General features: G+C 41.3%; 1 protein-coding gene across 1 annotated transcript in view; it reads left to right on the forward strand.

Moving 5' to 3' along the window:
- The window catches only part of LOC128661537 (TPR and ankyrin repeat-containing protein 1-like), a 148164-nt gene that overhangs the window by 33378 nt on the left and 94392 nt on the right, over nucleotides 1–20394 (forward strand). Inside the window, 1 exon segment of the mRNA XM_053715783.1 lies at nucleotides 16670–16826. Coding sequence (XP_053571758.1) covers nucleotides 16670–16826 — 157 coding nt within the window.

Raw genomic sequence — 20394 nt, forward strand, 5'->3', positions numbered from 1 at the left:
GACAATACTAGGCGTCTTTTAAATATATTCTTAGAGGCCAAGAGGCGAAAGATACCCTGTACCACCTTAGCCCTTGACGCGGAAAAGGCCTTCGACCGCGTGAATTGGTCATACCTTTTTGAAGTCCTTAACAAATTCCATTTCCCATCTAACTTTCTCACTCGCGTAAAAGCCCTTTATACGTCCCCTTCAGCATCTGTTACGAGACAGGGATGTCCCCTGTCCCCATTAATTTTTGCATTGGCAATAGAGCCTCTTGCTGAGACCATTTGTTCCCATGATAACATTAAAGGTATTAACCTGGATGGACACACCCACAAACTCGCCCTATTTGCAGATGACCTTACAGTACTCTTAAGCGACCCGGTTCACTCTTTACCCAACTTATTCGACCTTCTACATATCTTTGGTACGGTCAGTTACTACAAGCTTAACATGAATAAAACAGATGCCTATACTATCAATATATCTGAATCGGAATTTTCCATTCTCAAAAAGAGATACTCTTTTAACTGGTCACGGCAGCGCCTCAAACATCTAGGAGTCTTTCTCTCCTGTAACATCTCGACCATTGTGGAGTCCAACTTCTATCCTCTCCTACACTCCTTCCAAAAATCTGTTGACCGGTGGAACGTCCCTAGCATTTCCTGGTTGGGCAGAATAGCAGCCTTTAAGATGACCCTTCTCCCCAAACTTACATATTTGTTCCGAACATTACCAATCCCTATTCCTAAATCCCTCATTGGGAAATTCCAGCTGTTATGCAACAAATTCATCTGGAAAAATAAACACCCTAGAGTGGCTACTAGGATTCTACAACAACCACTGCTGAGTGGGGGCGCTGGCGCCCCTAACTTAGCTTGTTACCATGAAGCTTCTAGACTAGCTCATATCCTACCATGGAACTCCAAAACTTCTAATTGTAAATGGTGGATTCTTGAGCAAGCCACTCCCCCTCACCCACTTACACTCTCAGACTTATTGTGGATCCCTAAACATACCAGAGCTTCCCTTGACATTCAGAATGTCATTGTTCTCTCTGCCTTAAAGTCCTGGGATAAAACTAGTCGACTCCCTCAAATAGCCCCTCATCCCTCCCCGATTCATACACTTTCGGGTTTGCTATGTGCCCTCCAAGACTCACAACCTCCATTATGGTATTCCCATGGAATCACCAGCATACAAGACTTATTCCCTAACGGACAACTAATGAACCTCGCAACCTTTCGCTCCACATTCCACCCTCCTCAACTATTACAGTTTGAGTTTTGGAGACTGAGGAGTCTCCTACACTCATGGGGATTTACAACCCTTCCCTTACGTCCTCCAACAATTTGGGAACTGAGATGGCGTACCGCCAGAAAAATCCCTAAAGCCCTATCAATATCATATCAAGACATTTTGAATCCTCCCACCTACCTTAAATCAGCATATTTTATTATGTGGGAGAGAGATTTACGATTCCAAGGCACCCCAGAAGAATGGTCTAAAGCTATGACAGTGACAAAAAAAGCTCTCCATTGTATATCTCAAGATCTGCATGCAATGGCATATGACTCCACTGAGACTTTTCAAAATCTCTCCCATTAATTCTCCGCTCTGTTGGAGAGGCTGTAACCAGATAGGATCCTCATCACACATATGGTGGGAATGCCCCGCCCTGAAATCTCTTTGGGATATGCTTTCCGTAAATGTTCTGAGATAGATCCTACCTTATGGTCGAACCCGCAGAGAGTGCTGTTCCATTTGGGAGTGGGGTGCCCTCTCTCTCCTGTGGGTCTACTCAGTATTTATTTAATGATGGCTGTCAAGCTTAATATAGCTTGACTGTGGAAACAAACCAACATTCCCACTTGGCATGATTTAATTAAAACTATGGACTATCTAGAAATCATGGAAAGTCCCATCTTTATTGCAAACAACAAAATCTCCCTACACTGCCAGTCCTGGGAACTGTGGAGGAAAATCCGGTAACCCAGTACTTAAAATCCCACAATTTACTAAAAATCTAGAAGACGTCCCTGTCTCTGCCCCTTTAACCTTCTCCCCTACCTCAACCCCTTACCCTCATTACTTTCTCCTCTCCTCCCCCCTTTTTTTTTTTCTCTCTCTTCCCTTCCCCTCTAATCTAGTGCGCCTCCTTCAGATACCACCTTTAGACGTACATGAGTTCTTGTTTTTAGCAGCTAAGCACAGCTAAAATCCTCTACACACGCCTGGAATAACTACACACCAACATATATCACTTGTCATACTTATCCATATATCATGATTATATTTTGAACTACTACCTATACCTTTTCACCTGACGCATTCATTGTTTAATCTATAGCAATAGCATAGCTTATAGTTATATACTTTGTTTATTTTTTCCTACCTAGTTTAACAGGACAGCTTGATTATGCAACTATTTTTATGTCATCCACAGCCTTTACTGTAAATTTTGAATTTATCACAACGTACTTATGCTTCCTTGTTGTTAAATGTTATAAAAATTAGGTTCATTATTGAGATCCATAGTTGGTCTCACATGTTTATAATTTCCTTCTCTAGCTTCAATGTTATTTTTTACGTATAGAGGTCTGAGAACGACCTATGGTGCCATTTAGAAGGTTTGCAGAAGTTTGGCATCCTATTTCTTTTATGTCTATATGAGGTGTAGAGTGTTGGCTTTATATCTTTCATCCTTTCATTTTATTGTTCACGCCTTTTATAATATTGAAGCTTTATTCCATGTGATGAAAGAATTATTTTTTGTGATCTTCTATGCCTTTAAATGAACCTTCAATAAAAATACTATTTAAAAAAAAAAAAAAAAATAGGATACAAAATTGACGTAAATGGATTTGTGGTATTTCCGAGTCTGGCCAAAAAAGTGAGCGGTGAGCCTGTCATTTCAAGACTCGTAATACCAGCGGGCGTTAAAAAGCAGCGTTGGGACCGGCCAACGCTGCTTTTTAAGCCTAACGCAAGACTCGTAATCTAGCCGATAATTATTAAATATATAATTTAATAAATTAAATATATGGCATTTGATTAGTTAAGGTTTGCCATCACATTATTAAGTCACATATTCTTCTGTTATATTAAAAACGTAACTTTGAGAAGTCTGTCCCATCGGTAGTGAACAACAGTTGTAGAATATATGGTAATTCATCAATTCTATATTTAAGTTAATACTATAATTTAATTACAGTATGTAGATTTGAATTCAATGGCCTATAAATTGAATTTTGTTTATAATGTATACATATAGTCAATATATTTTTAGAAATTAATTAAATGAGATAGAAACAGATAAAAATGAAAGAATAGATAAATATCATAAAAACTAAAAATAAATGTTCAGAAAAAAATTTGTAAAAAAATAAACTATGCTCATATGTATTAAAGGGACAGTCTACAATAGAATTGTTATTGTTTTAAAAGATAGATAATCCGTTTATTACTCATTCACCCAGTTTTGTATAACCAACACAGTTATATTAATATACTTTTTACCTCTGTGATTACCTTGTATCTAAGAACCTTCTTCCAGCCCCCTGATCACATGACTGTGACTGTTTATTATCTATTGTCTTGCATTTAGCATTGTAATGTGCTAAATCTTAAATAACTCCCCGTGCCTGAACACAGTGTTATCTATATGGCCCACGTGTACTTTCACTCTCTTTGTGTTGAAAAGGAATTTAAAAAGCATGTGATTAGAGGCAGCCTTCAAGGGCTTAGAAATTAGCATATGAGTCTGCCTAGGTTTAGTCTCAACTAAGAATACCAAGAGAAAAAAGCTAATTTGATGATAAAAGTAAATAAAAAAGTTGATTAATATTACATGTCCTATCTGAATAATGAAAGTTTAATTTTGACTAGACTGTCCCTTTAAAGGAATAGTCTAGCCAAAATTAAACTGTTATGATTCAGATACAGCAATTTTAAGCAACTTTCTATTTTACTCCTATTATTAATTTTTCTTTGTTCCCGGGTATCTTCATTTGAAAAAGCAAGAAAGTAAGCAAAGGAGCCGACCCATTTTCCTTCCTAAGATAGGGAGAGTCCACGGCTTTATTCCTTACTGTTAGGAAATACAACACTCCTTAGCGTTTAAGCCTCCTGCTGCGGAGGAACCGTCCTTTAATAAAAAACGCAAGTGTTCAATTTCTTTTGCATGATGTACCGAGTCCACGGATTCATCCTTACTTGTGGGATTTGTAAGGCTGCGACTTGGTCTTCGCTTCATACCTTTTCAAAATTTTACAAATTTGATACTTTTGCTTCTTCGGAGGCTATTTTTGGGAGAAAGGTTTTGCAAGCAGTGGTGCCTTCCGTTTAGGTTTCTGTCTTGTCCCTCCCTTCATCCGTGTCCTAAAGCTTTGGTATTGGTATCCCACAAGTAAGGATGAATCCGTGGATTCAGTACATCATGCAAAAGAAAACAAAATTTATGCTTACCTGATAAATTTCTTTCTTTTGCGATGTACCGAGTCCACGGCCCGCCCTGTCTATTCAAGACAGATAGTATTTCTCTTGTTAAGTGTATTCAGTCCACGGGTCATCCATTACTTATGGGATATATTCCCTTCCCAACAGGAAGTTGCAAGAGGATCACCCAAAGCAGAGCTGCTATATAGCTCCTCCCCTCACGTGTCATATCCAGTCATTCTCTTGCAACTCAACATAGATGGAGGTCGCGAAAGGAGAGTGGTGTTTTATACTTAATTATTTCTTCAATCAAAAGTTTATTTTTAAATGGCACCGGAGTGTGCTGTTTTTTTCCTCAGGCAGTATTTGGAAGAAGAATCTGCCTGCATTTTCTATGATCTTAGCAGACGTAACTAAGATCCACTGGCTGTTCTCGCACATTCTAAAGGAGTGGGGTAACTTCAGAAAGGGAATAGCGTGCGGGGTCCCCTGCAGATAAGGTATGTGCAGTAAATATTTTTCTAAGGAATGGAATTGACTAAGAAAATACTGCTGATACCGATGTTATGTAAGTACAGCCTTAAATGCAGTGGAAGTGACTGGTATCAGGCTGATTAATGTATATACAGTAAAGTAATTTTCAAGGAATGGAATTTGACTAAGAAAATGCTGCTATTACTGAAGTAATGTAATAAGTCTTAAATGCAGTATAAGGACTGGTATCAGACTTATCAATAGAGATACATACTCTTTAAAATATAAAAGAAAAGATGTTTAAAACGGTTGCTGGCATGTTTAATCGTTTTTGTGAGGTACTTTGGTGATAAAATTTATTGGGGCATGAATTTTCCACATGGCTGACATATATTTCTGCATGGAAACAGTTAACTGAGGCTTCCCACTATTGTAATATGAGTGGGAGGGGCCTATTTTAGCGCTTTTTTGCGCAGTAAAAATTCAGTCTCTGTCTTCCTATTTCTTCCTGCATGACACAGGACGTCTCTAGAGAGCTCAGGGGACTTCAAAAGTCATTTTGAGGGAGGTAATCAGTCACAGCAGACCTGTGACAGTGTGTTTGACTGTGTTAAAAAACGTTTTTTTCTATATTATTATCCGTTTTGGGTATTAAGGGGTTAATCATCCATTTGCAAGTGGGTGCAATGCTCTGCTAACTTAATACATTTACTGTGAAAATTTGGTTGCTATAACTAATTTGGTTCATTGTTTTTTCAACTGTGACAATTTTTTGTGCTTCTTAAAGGCGCAGTAACGTTTTATTTAGTGCTTGTAAATTTATTTCAAAGTGTTTTCCAAGCTTGCTAGTCTCATCGCTAGTCTGTTTAAACATGTCTGACACAGATGAATCTGTTTGTTCATTATGTTTGAAGGCCAGTGTGGATCCCCATAGAAATATGTGTACTAAATGTATTGATTTCACTTTAAATAATAAAGGTCAGTCTTTATCTATAAAAGAATTATCACCAGACGACGAGGGGGAAGTTATGCCGACTAACTCTCCTCACGTGTCAGTACCTTCGCCTCCCGCTCAGGAGGCGCGTGATATTGTGGCGCCAAGTACATAAGGGATGCCCATACAAATCACTTTACAAGACATGGCTACTATTATGAATAATACCCTGACAGAAGTATTATCTAAATTGCCAGAATTAAGAGGCAAGCGTGATTGCTCTGGGATAAGGACAGAGCGCGCTGGTGCTGTGAGAGCCATGTCTGATACTGCGTCACAGTTTGCAGAACATGAGGACGGAGAGCTTCATTCTGTGGGTGACGGATCTGATCCAGGGAAACCGGATTCAGAGATTTCTAATTTTAAATTTAAGCTTGAGAACCTCCGTGTATTGCTAGGGGAGGTTTTAGCGGCTCTGAATGACTGTAATACAGTTGCAATTCCAGAGAAATTATGTAGGATGGATAGATACTATGCGGTGCCGGTGTGTACTGACGTTTTTCCTATACCTAAAAGGCTTACAGAAATTATTAGCAAGGAGTGGGATAGACCTGGTGTGCCCTTTTCCCCACCTCCTATATTTAGGAAAATGTTTCCAATAGACGCCACTACACGGGACTTATGGCAAACGGTCCCCAAGGTGGAGGGAGCAGTTTCTACTTTAGCTAAGCGTACCACTATCCCGGTGGAGGATAGTTGTGCTTTTTCGGATCCAATGGATAATTACCTTAAGAAAATGTTCGTTCAACAAGGTTTTATCTTACAGCCCCTTGCATGCATTGCGCCTGTCACTGCTGCTGCAGCATTCTGGGTTGAGTCTCTGGAAGAGGCCATTCACTCAGCTCCATTGGATGAAATCATGGACAAGCTTAAAGCACTTAAGCTAGCTAATGCATTTGTTTCTAAATTGCTTAATATTCCTTTCAAGGGGCAAACCTTATTCGGGCCCGGCTTGAAGGAAATTATCGCTGACATTACTGGAGGTAAGGGTCATACCCTTCCTCAGGACAGGGCCAAATCAAAGGCCAAACAGTCTAATTTTCGTGCTTTTCGAAACTTCAAGGCAGGAGCAGCATCAACTTCCTCCGCTCCAAAACAGGAAGGAACTGTTGCTCGTTACAGACAGGCCTGGAAAAATAATCAGTCCTGGAACAAGGGCAAGCAGGCCAGAAAACCTACTACTGCCCCTAAGACAGCATGAAGGGATTGCCCCCTATCTGGAAACGGATCTAGTGGGGGGCAGACTTTCTCTCTTCGCCCAGGCGTGGGCAAGAGATGTCCAGGATCCCTGGGCGTTGGAGATCATATCCCAGGGATATCTTCTGGACTTCAAAGCTTCTCCTCCACAAGGGAGATTTCATCTTTCAAGGTTATCAGCAAACCAAATAAAGAAAGAGGCATTTCTACACTGTGTACAAGACCTCCTTATAATGGGGGTGATCCACCCAGTTCCGCGGACGGAACAAGGGCAAGGGATTTACTCAAATCTGTTCGTGGTTCCCAAGAAAGAGGGAACCTTCAGACCAATCTTGGACCTAAAGATCTTAAACAAATTCCTAAGAGTTCCATCATTCAAAATGGAAACTATTCGAACCATCCTACCCATGATCCAAGAGGGTCAGTACATGACCACAGTGGACTTAAAGGATGCCTACCTTCACATACCGATTCACAAAGATCATTATCGGTACCTAAGATTTGCCTTCCTAGACAGGCATTACCAGTTTGTAGCTATTCCCTTCGGGTTAGCTACGGCCCCGAGAATCTTTACAAAGGTTCTGGGCATAGCGGTGGCTCCGTATCTAGACGACATCCTGATACAGGCATCAAGCTTTCAAATTGCCAAGTCTCATACAGAGATAGTTCTGGCATTTCTGAGGTCGCATGGGTGGAAGGTGAACGTGGAAAAGAGTTCTCTATCACCACTCACGAGAGTCTCCTTCCTAGGGACTCTTATAGATTCGGTAGAGATGAAAATTTACCTGACGGAGTCCAGGTTGTCAAAACTTCTAAATGCTTGCCGTTTCCTTCATTCCATTCCACGCCCGTCAGTGGCTCAGTGCATGGAAGTAATCGGCTTAATGGTAGCGGCAATGGACATAGTGCCATTTGCGCACCTGCATCTCAGACCGCTGCAGTTATGCATGCTAGGTCAGTGGAATGGGGATTACTCAGATTTGTCCCCTCTACTAAATCTGGATCAAGAAACCAGAGATTCTCTTCTCTGGTGGCTTTCTCAGGTCCATCTGTCCAAGGGCATGACCTTTCGCAGGCCAGAGTGGACGATTGTAACAACAGATGCCAGCCTTCTAGGTTGCGGCGCAGTCTGGAACTCCCTGAAGGCTCAGGGATCGTGGACTCAGGAGGAGAAACTCCTCCCAATAAATATTCTGGAATTAAGAGCAATATTCAAGGCTCTTCTAGCTTGGCCTCAGTTAGCAACACTGAGGTTCATCAGATTTCAGTCGGACAACATCACGACTGTGGCTTACATCAACCATCAAGGGGGAACCAGGAGTTCCCTAGCGATGTTAGAAATCTCAAAGATAATTTGCTGGGCAGAGTTTCACTCTTGCCACCTGTCAGCGATCCACATCCCAGGCGTGGAGAACTGGGAGGCGGACTTTCTAAATCGCCAGACCTTTCATCCGGGGGAGTGGGAACTTCATCTGGAGGTGTTCGCTCAACTGATTCGTCGTTGGGGCAAACCAGATCTGGATCTCATGGCGTCTCGCCAGAACGCCAAACTTCCTCGTTACGGATCCAGGTCCAGAGACCCGGAAGCGGCGCTGATAGATGCTCTAGCAGCCCCTTGGGTCTTCAACATAGCTTATGTGTTTCCACCATTTCCGCTGCTGCCTCGACTGATTGCCAAGATCAAACAGGAGAGAGCATCAGTGATTCTGATAGCGCCTGCGTGGCCACGCAGGACCTGGTACGCAGACCTAGTGGACATGTCGTCCTATCCACCATGGTCTCTATCTCTGAGGCAGGACCTTCTAATACAAGGTCCTTTCAACCATCCAAATCTAATTTCTCTGAGGCTGACTGCATGGAGATTGAACGCTTGATCTTATCCAAGCGTGGCTTCTCAGAGTCAGTTATTGATACTTTAATACAGGCTCGGAAGCCTGTTACCAGAAAAATCTATCATAAGATATGGCGTAAATACTTATATTGGTGCGAATCCAAGAGTTACTCATGGAGTAAGGTTAGGATTCCTAGGATATTGTCCTTTCTACAAGAGGGTTTGGAAAAGGGCTTATCTGCTAGTTCGTTGAAGGGACAGATTTCTGCTCCGTCTATTCTTTTGCACAAGCGTCTGGCAGAAGTTCCAGACGTCCAGGCTTTTTGTCAGGCTTTGGCTAGGATTAAGCCTGTGTTTAAATCTGTTGCTCCTCCGTGGAGCTTAAACTTGGTTCTTAAAGTTCTTCAGGGTGTTCCGTTTGAACCCCTTCATTCCATTGATATTAAGCTTTTATCTTGGAAAGTTCTGTTTTTGATGGCTATTTCCTCGGCTCGAAGAGTCTCTGAGTTATCGGCCTTACATTGTGATTCTCCTTATCTGGTTTTCCATTCAGACAAGGTAGTTCTGCGTACTAAACCTGTGTTTTTACCTAAGGTAGTTTCTAACAGGAATATCAATCAAGAGATTGTTGTCCCATCATTGTGCCCTAATCCTTCTTCAAAGAAGGAACAACTTTTGCATAATCTGGACGTAGTCCGTGCATTGAAATTCTATTTACAGGCAACTAAAGATTTTCATCAAACTTCTTCCCTGTTTGTCGTTTATTCTGGGCAGAGGAGAGGTCAAAAAACTTCGGCAACCTCTCTCTCTTTTTGGCTTCGTAGTATAATACGTTTAGCCTATGAGACTGCTGGACAGCAGCCCCCTGAAAGAATTACAGCTCATTCCACTAGAGCTGTGGCTTCCACCTGGGCCTTTAAGAATGAGGCCTCTGTTGAACAGATTTGCAAGGCTGCGACTTGGTCTTCGCTTCACACCTTTTCAAAATTTTACAAATTTGACACTTTTGCTTCTTCGGAGGCTGTTTTTGGGAGAAAGGGTTCTACAGGCAGTGGTTCCTTCTGTTTAAGTTCCTGCCTTGTCCCTCCCTTCATCCGTGTACTTAGCTTTGGTATTGGTATCCCATAAGTAATGGATGACCCGTGGACTGAATACACTTAACAAGAGAAAACATAATTTATGCTTACCTGATAAATTTATTTCTCTTGTAGTGTATTCAGTCAACGGCCCGCCCTGTCTTTTTAAGGCAGATCTAAATTTTAATTAAAACATTCAGTCACCACTGCACCCTATGGTTCCTCCTTTCTTGTCTTGTTTCGGTCGAATGACTGGATATGACACGTGAGGGGAGGAGCTATATAGCAGCTCTGCTTTGGGTGATCCTCTTGCAACTTCCTGTTGGGAAGGGAATATATCCCATAAGTAATGGATGACCCGTGGACTGAATACACTTAACAAGAGAAATAAATTTATCAGGTAAGCATAAATTATGTTTTTTTATGTAAACTTCAGTCTCTGAACCTCTGCACCTTTATAGTTTCTCCTTTTCTTTCTTTGTCCTTCGGTCGAATGACTGGGGGGTGGAGTTAAGGGGGGAGCTATATAGACAGCTCTGCTGTGGTGCTCTCTTTGCTACTTCCTGTCAGGAAGGACAATATCCCACAAGTTAGGATGAATCCGTGGACTCGGTACATCGCAAAAGAAAGAAATTTATCAGGTAAGCATAAATTCTGTTTTTTAAATCTAAAGGAGATTCTGTCTACGTTAGAGGTTCCAGAGGCTGCGCTGCCTGAAGAACCTATGATACCTAAATTAGACAGAGTTTACGAAGACAGGAAAGTTCCTTTGACTTTTCCTGTGCCGGTTAAAATGGCAAACATTATTAAGAACGAATGGGAAAGAATTGGTTCTTCCTTTTCCCCCTCGTCTACTTTTAAAAAGTTGGTCCCGGACTCTCAACTGGATTTGTGGTGCTCCATTCCTAAGGTGGATAGTTCTATCTCTACGCTTGCTAAATGTACTACTATACCTCTTGAGGATAAGAAAATGGAAACCTTTCTGAGAAAGATGTTTCAACATACGGATTTTTGTTTCAACCGGCGACTGCAGTTGCCGTCGGAACTCATTGTGGTGGAGTCTCCTCTCGAGGATATTCAAGACTGAATTAAAGCTCTGAGAATTGCTAATTCTTTTATCTGTGATGCGAACATGCAAATTATTTGCCTAAATGCAAAGGCCTCTGGCTTTGCGGTCCTAGCCCACCGGGGGCTCTGGTTGAAGTCTTGGTCTGCGGATATGACTTCTATGTCCAGACTCCTTTCTCTTCCCTTCAAGAGAAAGATTTTATTTGGTCCAAGCCTGGACTCCATTATTTCTACGGTTACCGGAGGCAAGGGTGCCTTCCGCAAGATAATCTAATCGTTCCTTTCGTTCTGACAAATCCCAATGACAACAATCCTTCTCCAAGCCCGAGCAACCCAAGAGTACTTGGAAGCCGGCTCAGTCATGGAATAAATCCAAGCAGAATAAGAAGCCCACTGAAAACGAATCGACATGAAGAGGCGGCCCCTGATCCAGTAGGTGTAGGGGGCAGACTGTCTCTTTTTTCAGATGCCTGTTTCAAGGACGTACAGGATCCGTGGGCCCTGGAGGTGGTATCTCAGCGATACAAGATAGGCTTCAAACCTCGGGGCCGCGAATAACGTGGTTCGCAGATCTAGTGGGGATGTTCTCATTTCCTCCGTGGAAGTTACCTTGTCGCAGAGACCTGCTGATACAAGGTCCATTTGTTTATTAAAATCTAGATTCTCTGAGGCTGACTGCGTGGACATTGAACACAGTCTTAGGCAAGAGAGGTTTCTCTGAGAGTGTCATTGATACTCTTTTTCAAGCTCGTAAACCAGTTACTCTGCGTATCTACCTCAAGGTGTGGAGGACCTATTTATTCTGGTGTGAAGAGCGTGGTTTTTCCTGGAACAGAGTTAAGGTTGCCAGGATCTAATCTTTTCTCCAGGATTGGCTGGAGAAGGGCCTTTCTGCTAGTTCCCTGAGGGGACAGATTTCGGCCCTGTCGGTTTTATTGCCCAAGAGACTGGCTGAGCTTCCAGATGAGCAGTCCTTTGTTAAGGCTCTGATTAGGATCAGACCTGTGTTTAGATCTGGGGCTCCTCCTTGGAGCCTAAATCGTGTTCTTCAGGTTTTGCAACAGGTTCCGTTTGAGCCTCTGCATTCCGTTGACATTAAATTGTTATCTTGGAAGGTTCTCTTTTTATTGGCTATCGCCTCTGTGCGCAGAGTTTCTGAGATCTCTTGCTTTGCAATATAAGCCCCCTTATCTAGTTTTTCATGCAGATAAGGTAGTTTTACGTACTAAATTAGGTTTTCTTCCTAAGGTTGTGTCAGATCGCAACATCAATCGGGAGATAGTGGTTCTTTCCTTGTGTCCTAATCCTCCTCCATCGAAGGAACGCTTACTTCACAATTTGGATGTGGTTTGCGCCTTGAAGTTCTATCTTCAGGCTACTAAGGAGTTTAGACAATCTTCCTCTTTGTTTGTTGTCTATTCGAGAAAGCATAAGGGGCAGAAGGCTACTTCGACTTCTCTATCTTTTTGGTTAAGGAGCGTCATCCGCTTAGCTTACGAGATAGCGTGACATCGTCTTCCTGAGAGGATAACGGCTCATTCCACTAGAGCAGTGGCTTCCTCTTGGGCCTTTAAGAACGAGGCCTCTACGGATCAGATTTGTGAGGTGGCTACCTGGTACTCCTTAGATACTTTTTCAAAATTTTACAAGTTTGTTTTTTGCTTTGGTGGAAGCAGCTTTCGGGAGAAAAGTTTTGCAGGCTGTGGTGCCCTCAGAATAGGGTCCGCCTCTTCCTTTTTGTTCCCTCCCGTTATTCATTCAGTGTCCTCTGGAGCTTGGGTATAATTTTCCCAGCAGTAAGGAATGAAGCCGTGGACTCTCCCTATCTTAGGAAGGAAAACATAATTTATGCTTACCAGATAAATTCCTTTTCTTCTGGATAGGGAGAGTCCACCTCCCGTCCATTTTTTCTTCTCTATGGGCGGTCCCCTATTATCTATTTTATTCTTTTGGCACCATTTATACCCTAATGTTTCAACTACTTTTCCTTGTTCCCTCGGCAGAATGACTGGGGTAATGATGAAGTGGGAGGAATTTTTAAGCCTTTGGCTGGGGTGTCTTTGCCTCCTCCTGGTCGCCAGGTGTTGTATTTCCCAACAGTAAGGAATGAAGTCGTGGAATTTATCTGGTAAGCATAAATTACGTTTTTGGTTCAGAACCTGGGTAGCACTTTCTGATTGGTGTCTAAATGTAACCAGCAAACGCTACCCAGGTGCAGAACCAAAAATGGTCTGGCTCCTAAGCTTACATTCAAATACAGATACCAAGAGAACTAAAAAAAAGTTGATAATAGGAGTAAATTAGAAAGTTGCTTAACCCTTTGAGTGCTAAGCACTTTCCCACCTGGGTGCTAAGGTTTTCTTAAAGGGTTTATTCATTTATTTTTACACCGTTGGAAAGGTTAGGCAATTACCTTTCCAACGGTGGGTCTTGGGGGTCTTTAGATGCCTGAGATACAGGCTTCTAAGCAGCATGCCCCCTGCTCCTATATTTAACATTGTTAATGGTAAATAAAGTTGCGTGGTGACGTCATCACGTTTATTGTGCGTGACGTCACCACGCAAAACGGAAGCCCCGGTGATGCCTTTCATTATGCAGCACCGATCGCCGGGGTAGGAGCGGGTGGGAGCCCCCAGATCTCCCTCAAGTTGGGAGAGTGCTAGTGATGGCTCTGAGCCGTCATTAGCACCAGAGTGGGAAACTCTGTGACGGCTCAGAGCCGTCATTAGCACTCAAGGGGTTAAAATTACATGCTCTATCCTAATCATGAAAGTTTAATTTTGACTAGACTATTCCTTTAATCTTTAATTGTAGTACTGCTGAAAACAAAATTCTTACTTAACTTTTTAAGTAGGTAAAAAGAACCACCTCATACTTAAAATTAATGCCTGTAGGCATTCTTGTTAGTGAGTAAAAAATCTCCCCAAAAAACTTCTCTTGTGGGTTTGTTTAAAGGGATAAAGTCAAAATTAAACGTGCATTATTCAGATAGAGCATGTCATTTTAAGACCGTTTTCACTTCTTATTTTTTTAAATTTACTTTGTTCTCTTGGTATCCCTTGTTGAAAAAGAATACACACATATACTACACTAGTGGGAGCTAGCTGCTGACTGGTGCCTGCACACATTTGTCTCTTATGATTGGCTAACTAGATGTGTTCAGCTAGATGTCAGTAGTGTAATGGTTTTCCTTCAGTAAAGGATAACAAGAGAATGAAGCAAATTTGATAATAGAAGTAAATTGGAAAGTTGATTAAAATTGTATGTTCTATCCAAATCACAAAAGAAAATGTTGGGATTTCCTGTCCCTTTAACCTAATTCCTATTAAAGACTAATAGTCAATACTCTCACCATGTTGGTAAAAATGTTTAGCAACTGGGGTACTTGGTATCATTTTTCCTAATGACAATGTGTTCTCTAATTCGCCCTTTAGAGGGATGAGTTGTGACACCTACATATTGCTGGAAACAAAATTTTACTTTTTTTTTCTTTTTCTTTCAAATAACATGATCGGTCATTCAATCTATTCAGCTTGTGATGTTATATACTTCATTTATTTGAGTGTACCTAAATGTATTACTTTTCTCTGTATTATTCAACAATACATTATTATCTCGGAACCAAATTGCAGCTAAGTTGAATATTTCAAAGGAAGGCAGTACAACACACACACTAAAGAGATTTTCACTAATCAAATCCTTTTCATCTAAATCAAAACACCACATCAAGAACACTCCTTTCTTGGAATTAAAGGTCATATGGAAGGAATCTATACATTCACTTTGCAAGCGCTATTATTGTGAAGTGGAAGCGTCTAGGAGTGATATCAGTCCAGCCATGAAGTGGTAGACAGCACAAACTTACAGAGCAGGGCTGCAGAGGGCTGAAGCATGTAAAATTGTCTATCATCTGTTGTTTCATTTACTGCAAAGTTCCAGACTGCCTTTAGAACCAAAACCAACATCACTACAAGAACTCTGTGTTGGGAGCTTCAGGGAATAGGTTGCCATGGCCAAGCAGCTGTACACAAGCATCACAAGCTCACATCGTTAAGATTCTCAATGCCAAGTGTCAGCTATAGTGGGATAAACTATGCCTTCACTGGACTCTGGAGCAGTGGAAATGTGTTCTGTGGAGTGATGCATCAAGCTTCACTATCTGGCAGTCTGATGGAAGAATCTTATCAGATGCCAGGAGAATGCTACCCACTGGAATACATAGTTCCTACTGTAAAGTTTGGTGGAGAAAAGGTAATGGTTTTTCTGAGTTTGGGCTTGGCCCCTTAGTTCCAGGAAAGTGTTATCTTAATGTGACAATTGGGTACTTCCAACTTTGTGGCAGCAGCATGACTGTGTCCCAGTGCACAGAGCAAGGTCCATGAAGACATGGTTTGACAAGTTTGGTGTGGAGGAACTCAAAAGGTCTGCACAGAGCCATATGGGGTGGGTGGTCTGCTGATTGCATACCTTTGGAATGCCAATTGCAAGTTAGACCCTCTTGTCCAACCTCAGTGCCTGAACCCACAAGTGCTCTTTTGGCTGAATGGACGTGAATTCCTGCAGACACACTCCAAAATCTTGTAAAAAGTCTTCCCAGAAGAGTGGCAGCTATTATAGCTGCATAGGGGGGGGGGGGGGGGGGGGGGGCAAATCTATATCAAAGACTGTGTGCTTTGGAATATTTTATGTAGACATACAAACATGTATATAAGGCGATGTATCAGCTGTGACTTAGGTTCTATAAATTGTGGGAAGTTATGGAGAACATGCAAGGGACTTTTAACACATTAGTGATTACCAGCACTCACAAAACACTGTTTTCATGTGCAACGTGTGTAGAAGTTACTGAACATTCCCAATATATTTTTCCAAAATAAAGCGATTCCACGAGCACCATGGAATATCTGTGCCTTTATTGGAACATGTGGATCTCAGGCCAAAAGTGGCAACATTTCGGGTTATGCACCCTTAGTCCTGCCATAAGGGTGCATAACCCGAAACATATACACTTTTTGCCTGAGAGCCGCATGTTCCAATAAAGTTATAGATATTGCATGATGCTGGTGGAATTGCTTTATTTTGGAAAAATGCAAGGGGCTGTCAGACTCTGAATAAAAAATTATCTGCAAAATGAAAGTTAGTTTTGAAAGAACTACTAAACTCTTTTTTTCTACTAACATATTATCTCCAAAGGGGCTGAGACAGCTCTTAAAAGTTTTCATTAATCTTGACTTGGTGCTTGTCGATGCTGCCAGCCTCCCACTGCAAGCCTTTTTCTATTGCACTACAGGGCACTAAAACAAATCAGCTCACCACCGACTCCATAGGTTACACAAAGCACAATCCCACTGCCCTGTATACATTCTAGGACATTAAAGAGTTTTAGAACTTGCACTTTAAATTTTGAGATCTAGATTTCCTTGAGTTAAAAGCTAAATAATGTCTGTTCACAAGTTACTGTGTAATGTGTTTTACATCACTACAGTAGAGGCTTTTAATGAGCATGCATTGGACAATAGCAAGTAGTCAAGCCTGAAAATTTGCTTGAAAGACATCTTCTGTGTTCCGATGATCTAGAATACTCATTTACTTATCTACTTTATTATTTAGCTGCTGAATGGAGAACTCAAACAGCTATACACAGCAATTACTAGAGCCAGAGTGAATCTTTGGATATTTGATGAGAATCTGGAAAAACGAGCACCAGCTTTTGAGTACTTCATCAAGGGGAACTTTGTAAAAGTAGTCCAGACAGGCGAAAAAAAAGGTATGTATATTTTATATATATTTATATATATTTATTTACTTTGTCTAGAGCCTAGTTTTTCAACTTGTGGTACGTCTACCCCTGAGGGTACTTAGAGTATTTGCAAAAGGTACTCCAGGGATTGGCCTTAATTATATTTTCCAGCTATTTTAAACATAACCTATCATTTCTACCTTCAAGCCTCCTAACAGGGCAGAATGTGAATATTTTCCTGCCTGGATTAGACCACTGCTCAATCACTGATTCACCTCAAATGATTAAAACTTTAGATTCCGGCTAGTTAGAGACATATGAGGGCTGGAGTTGACCACTGATATGAACAGAGAAAGTGAATTACTGTGTCCAAGTGTCACAGAGACAAGTGCCAAATAAATGTACCACTGTGAAATCGGTAAAGTGCATCATACTGAAGTATGCCGCAGTAAAAGAAGACAGATAAATGGTTATTAAAAATAGAAAGATGGTATCAAAAATATTACTTTCCTCATCATGCAGAAAAGCGTTGTTTTCCTGTTTTTTTATGTAAAAAGCTGATTAATTGCATATAATCATTAGTATAAATGGACTATATATCTCTGTTTTATGTGTTTATTATTCTTGGTCTTAATGTTGCCAAATATTAAATTCCGGAAAACCTAACACAAATATCACATATATTTACTTTATTAATATATCTGATAGAAGTTTGTGAAAACAAGTGATACACATGATTTTCATTTTTGCTCATGTAAAAGATCAATAATATTTGTGATACAGTTGGTGTACATAAGAAACCGCTGTATGCCTACAGGGGTACTTGCTACAAAAAGGTTGATAAACACTGGTCTAGAGGAGTGAATGGTATTAAAGGGACATTCCGGTCACTGTTTTAGTGTTAATATTTTTATCTGCACGTGCATGTGAAGCATAGCTGGATATTCTCAGTGCACCAGCATTTTAAAGGGAGAGTCTACAACAGATTTTTGTATTGTTTAAAAAGATAGATAATCCCTTTGTTACCCATTCCCTAGTTTTGCATAACCAACACAGTTATATTAATACACTTTTTACCTCTGTGATTACCCTGTATCTTAGCCTCTGCAAGCTGCCCCCTTATTTCAGTTCTTTTCACAGACATCCATTTTAGCCAATTAGAGCTGGCTCACCTGAACTCCACGTGCGTGAGCACAGTGTTTATCTATATGACACACATGAACTAACACCCTCTAGTGGTGAAAAACTGTCAAAATGCCCTGAGAGAAGAGGCGGCCTTCAAGGGCTTAGAAATTAGCATATGAACCTCCTAGGTTTAGCTTTCAACTAAGGATACCAAGAGAACAAAGCAAAATAGTGATAAAAGTAAATTGGAAAATTGTTTAAAATTGCATTCTCTATCTGAATCATGAAAGTTTATTTTGGACTAGACTGCCCCTTTAAATACTGCAGCTGTTCAGATCGACAGTGGGGCTTGTAATCATGTCAGCAATTAACTAATTGAGTCATTGCCACATGATACCAGCACCTTAGGCTCTCTGAGCATGTGCACTTTGCTTATTAAAGTGCTGGTGCACTTTGCTTATTAACCCCTTAACGACTGAGGACGTGCAGGGTACGTCCTCAGAAAAAAGGCAGTTAATGCCTGAGAACGTACCCTGCACGTCCTCAGTGTGGAAAGCAGCTGGAAGCGATCCTGCTCGCTTCCAGCTGCTTTCCGGTTATTGCAGTGATGCCTCGATATGGAGGCATCCTGCAATAACCTTTTTAAGTAATCCGGTGCAGAGAGAGCCACTCTGTGGCCCCCTCTGCACCGGAGATCGGTGGCTACCTGCGTTGGTGGGTGGGAGCCGGACCGGGAGGCGGGTGGCGGCCATCGATGGCCATGTGGATGTGAAGGGGGGCGGGATCGTGGGCGGGGGTGGCTGGGGGCACGCACGGGCGCGCGCGCGTGCACGGGAGGGTGGGGGCGGGCGCGTGCACGGGGAGGGAGCGGGTGGGAACCGCTACACTGCAGAAAATTTGAAAATAAAAAGATAAAAAATATCGAAAATTTTAATAATCAGCAAGGTGGTGGGGGTTTGTCTGTGGGGGGTGGGGAAAGCTACACTACAGAAAAAAAAAAACAAAGACAAAAAAAGCACTTTTTATTGTAAACTGGGTACTGGCAGACAGCTGCCAGTACCCAAGATGGCCCCCAATAAGGCAGAGGGGAGGGTTAGAGAGCGGTTTTGGGGGGGATCAGGGAGGTTGGGGGCTAAGGGGGGGATCCTACACAGTAGCATATGTAAATATGCTAAAAAAAATGTCAATTTTTTTTTAAAACCCTTTTATTTTAGTACTGGCAGACTTTCTGCCAGTACTTAAGATGGCGGGGACAATTGTGGGGTGGGGGAGGGAAGGGAGCTGTTTGGGAGGGATCAGGGGGTGGGATGTGTCAGATGGGAGGCTGATCTCTACACTAAAGCTAAAATTAACCCTGCAAGCTCACTACAAACTCCCTAATTAACCCTTTCACTGCTAGCCATAATACACGTGTGAGGCGCAACAGGATTTAGTGGCCTTCTAATTACCAGAAAGCAACGCCAAAGTCATATATGTCTGCTATTTCTGAACAAAGGGGATCCCAGACAAGCATTTACAACCATTTGTGCCATAATTGCACAAGCTGTTTGTAAATGATTTCAGTGAGAAACCTAAAATTGTGAAAAATTTTACGTTTTTTTTAATTTGATCGCATTTGGCGGTGAAATGGTGGCATGAAATATACCAAAATGTGCCTAGATCAATACTTGGGGTTGTCTACTACACTACACTAAAGCTAAAATTAACCCTACAAGCTCCCTAAAAGCTCCCTAATTAACCCCTTAACTGCTGGGCATGATACACTTGTGGTGCGCAGTGGCATTTAGCGGCCTTCTAATTACCAAAAAGCAACGCCAAAGCCATATATGTGTGCTATTTCTGAACAAAGGGGATCCCAGAGAAGAATTTACAACCATTTATGCCATAATTGCACAAGCTGTTTGTAAATGATTTCAGTGAGAAACCTAAAGTTTGTGAAAAAATTTGTGAAAAAGTGAACAATTTTTTGTATTTGATCGCATTTGGCGGTGAAATGGTGGTATGAAATATACCAAAATTGGCCTAGATCAATACTTTGGGATGTCTACTAAAAAAATATATATACATGTCAAGGGTTAATCAGGGATTCCTGAAAGATATCAGGGTTCTAATGTAACTAGCGCTAATTTTGAAAAAAAGTGGTTTGGAAATAGCAAAGTGCTACTTGTATTTATGGCCCTATAACTTGCAAAAAAAGCAAAGAACATGTAAACATTGGGTATTTCTAAACTCAGGACAAAATTTAGAAACTATTTAGCATGGGTGTTTTTTGGTGGTTTTAGATATGTAACAGATTTTGGGGGTCAAAGTTAGAAAAAGTGTGTTTTTTTCAATTTTTCCTCATATTTTATCATTTTTTTTATAGTAAATTATAAGATATGATGAAAATAATGGTATCTTTAGAAAGTCCATTTAATGGCGAGAAAAACGGTATATAATATGTGTGGGTACAGTAAATGAGTAAGAAGAA

The sequence above is a fragment of the Bombina bombina genome, chromosome 5 (assembly GCF_027579735.1).
Source record: "Bombina bombina isolate aBomBom1 chromosome 5, aBomBom1.pri, whole genome shotgun sequence".
NCBI lineage: Eukaryota > Metazoa > Chordata > Amphibia > Anura > Bombinatoridae > Bombina > Bombina bombina.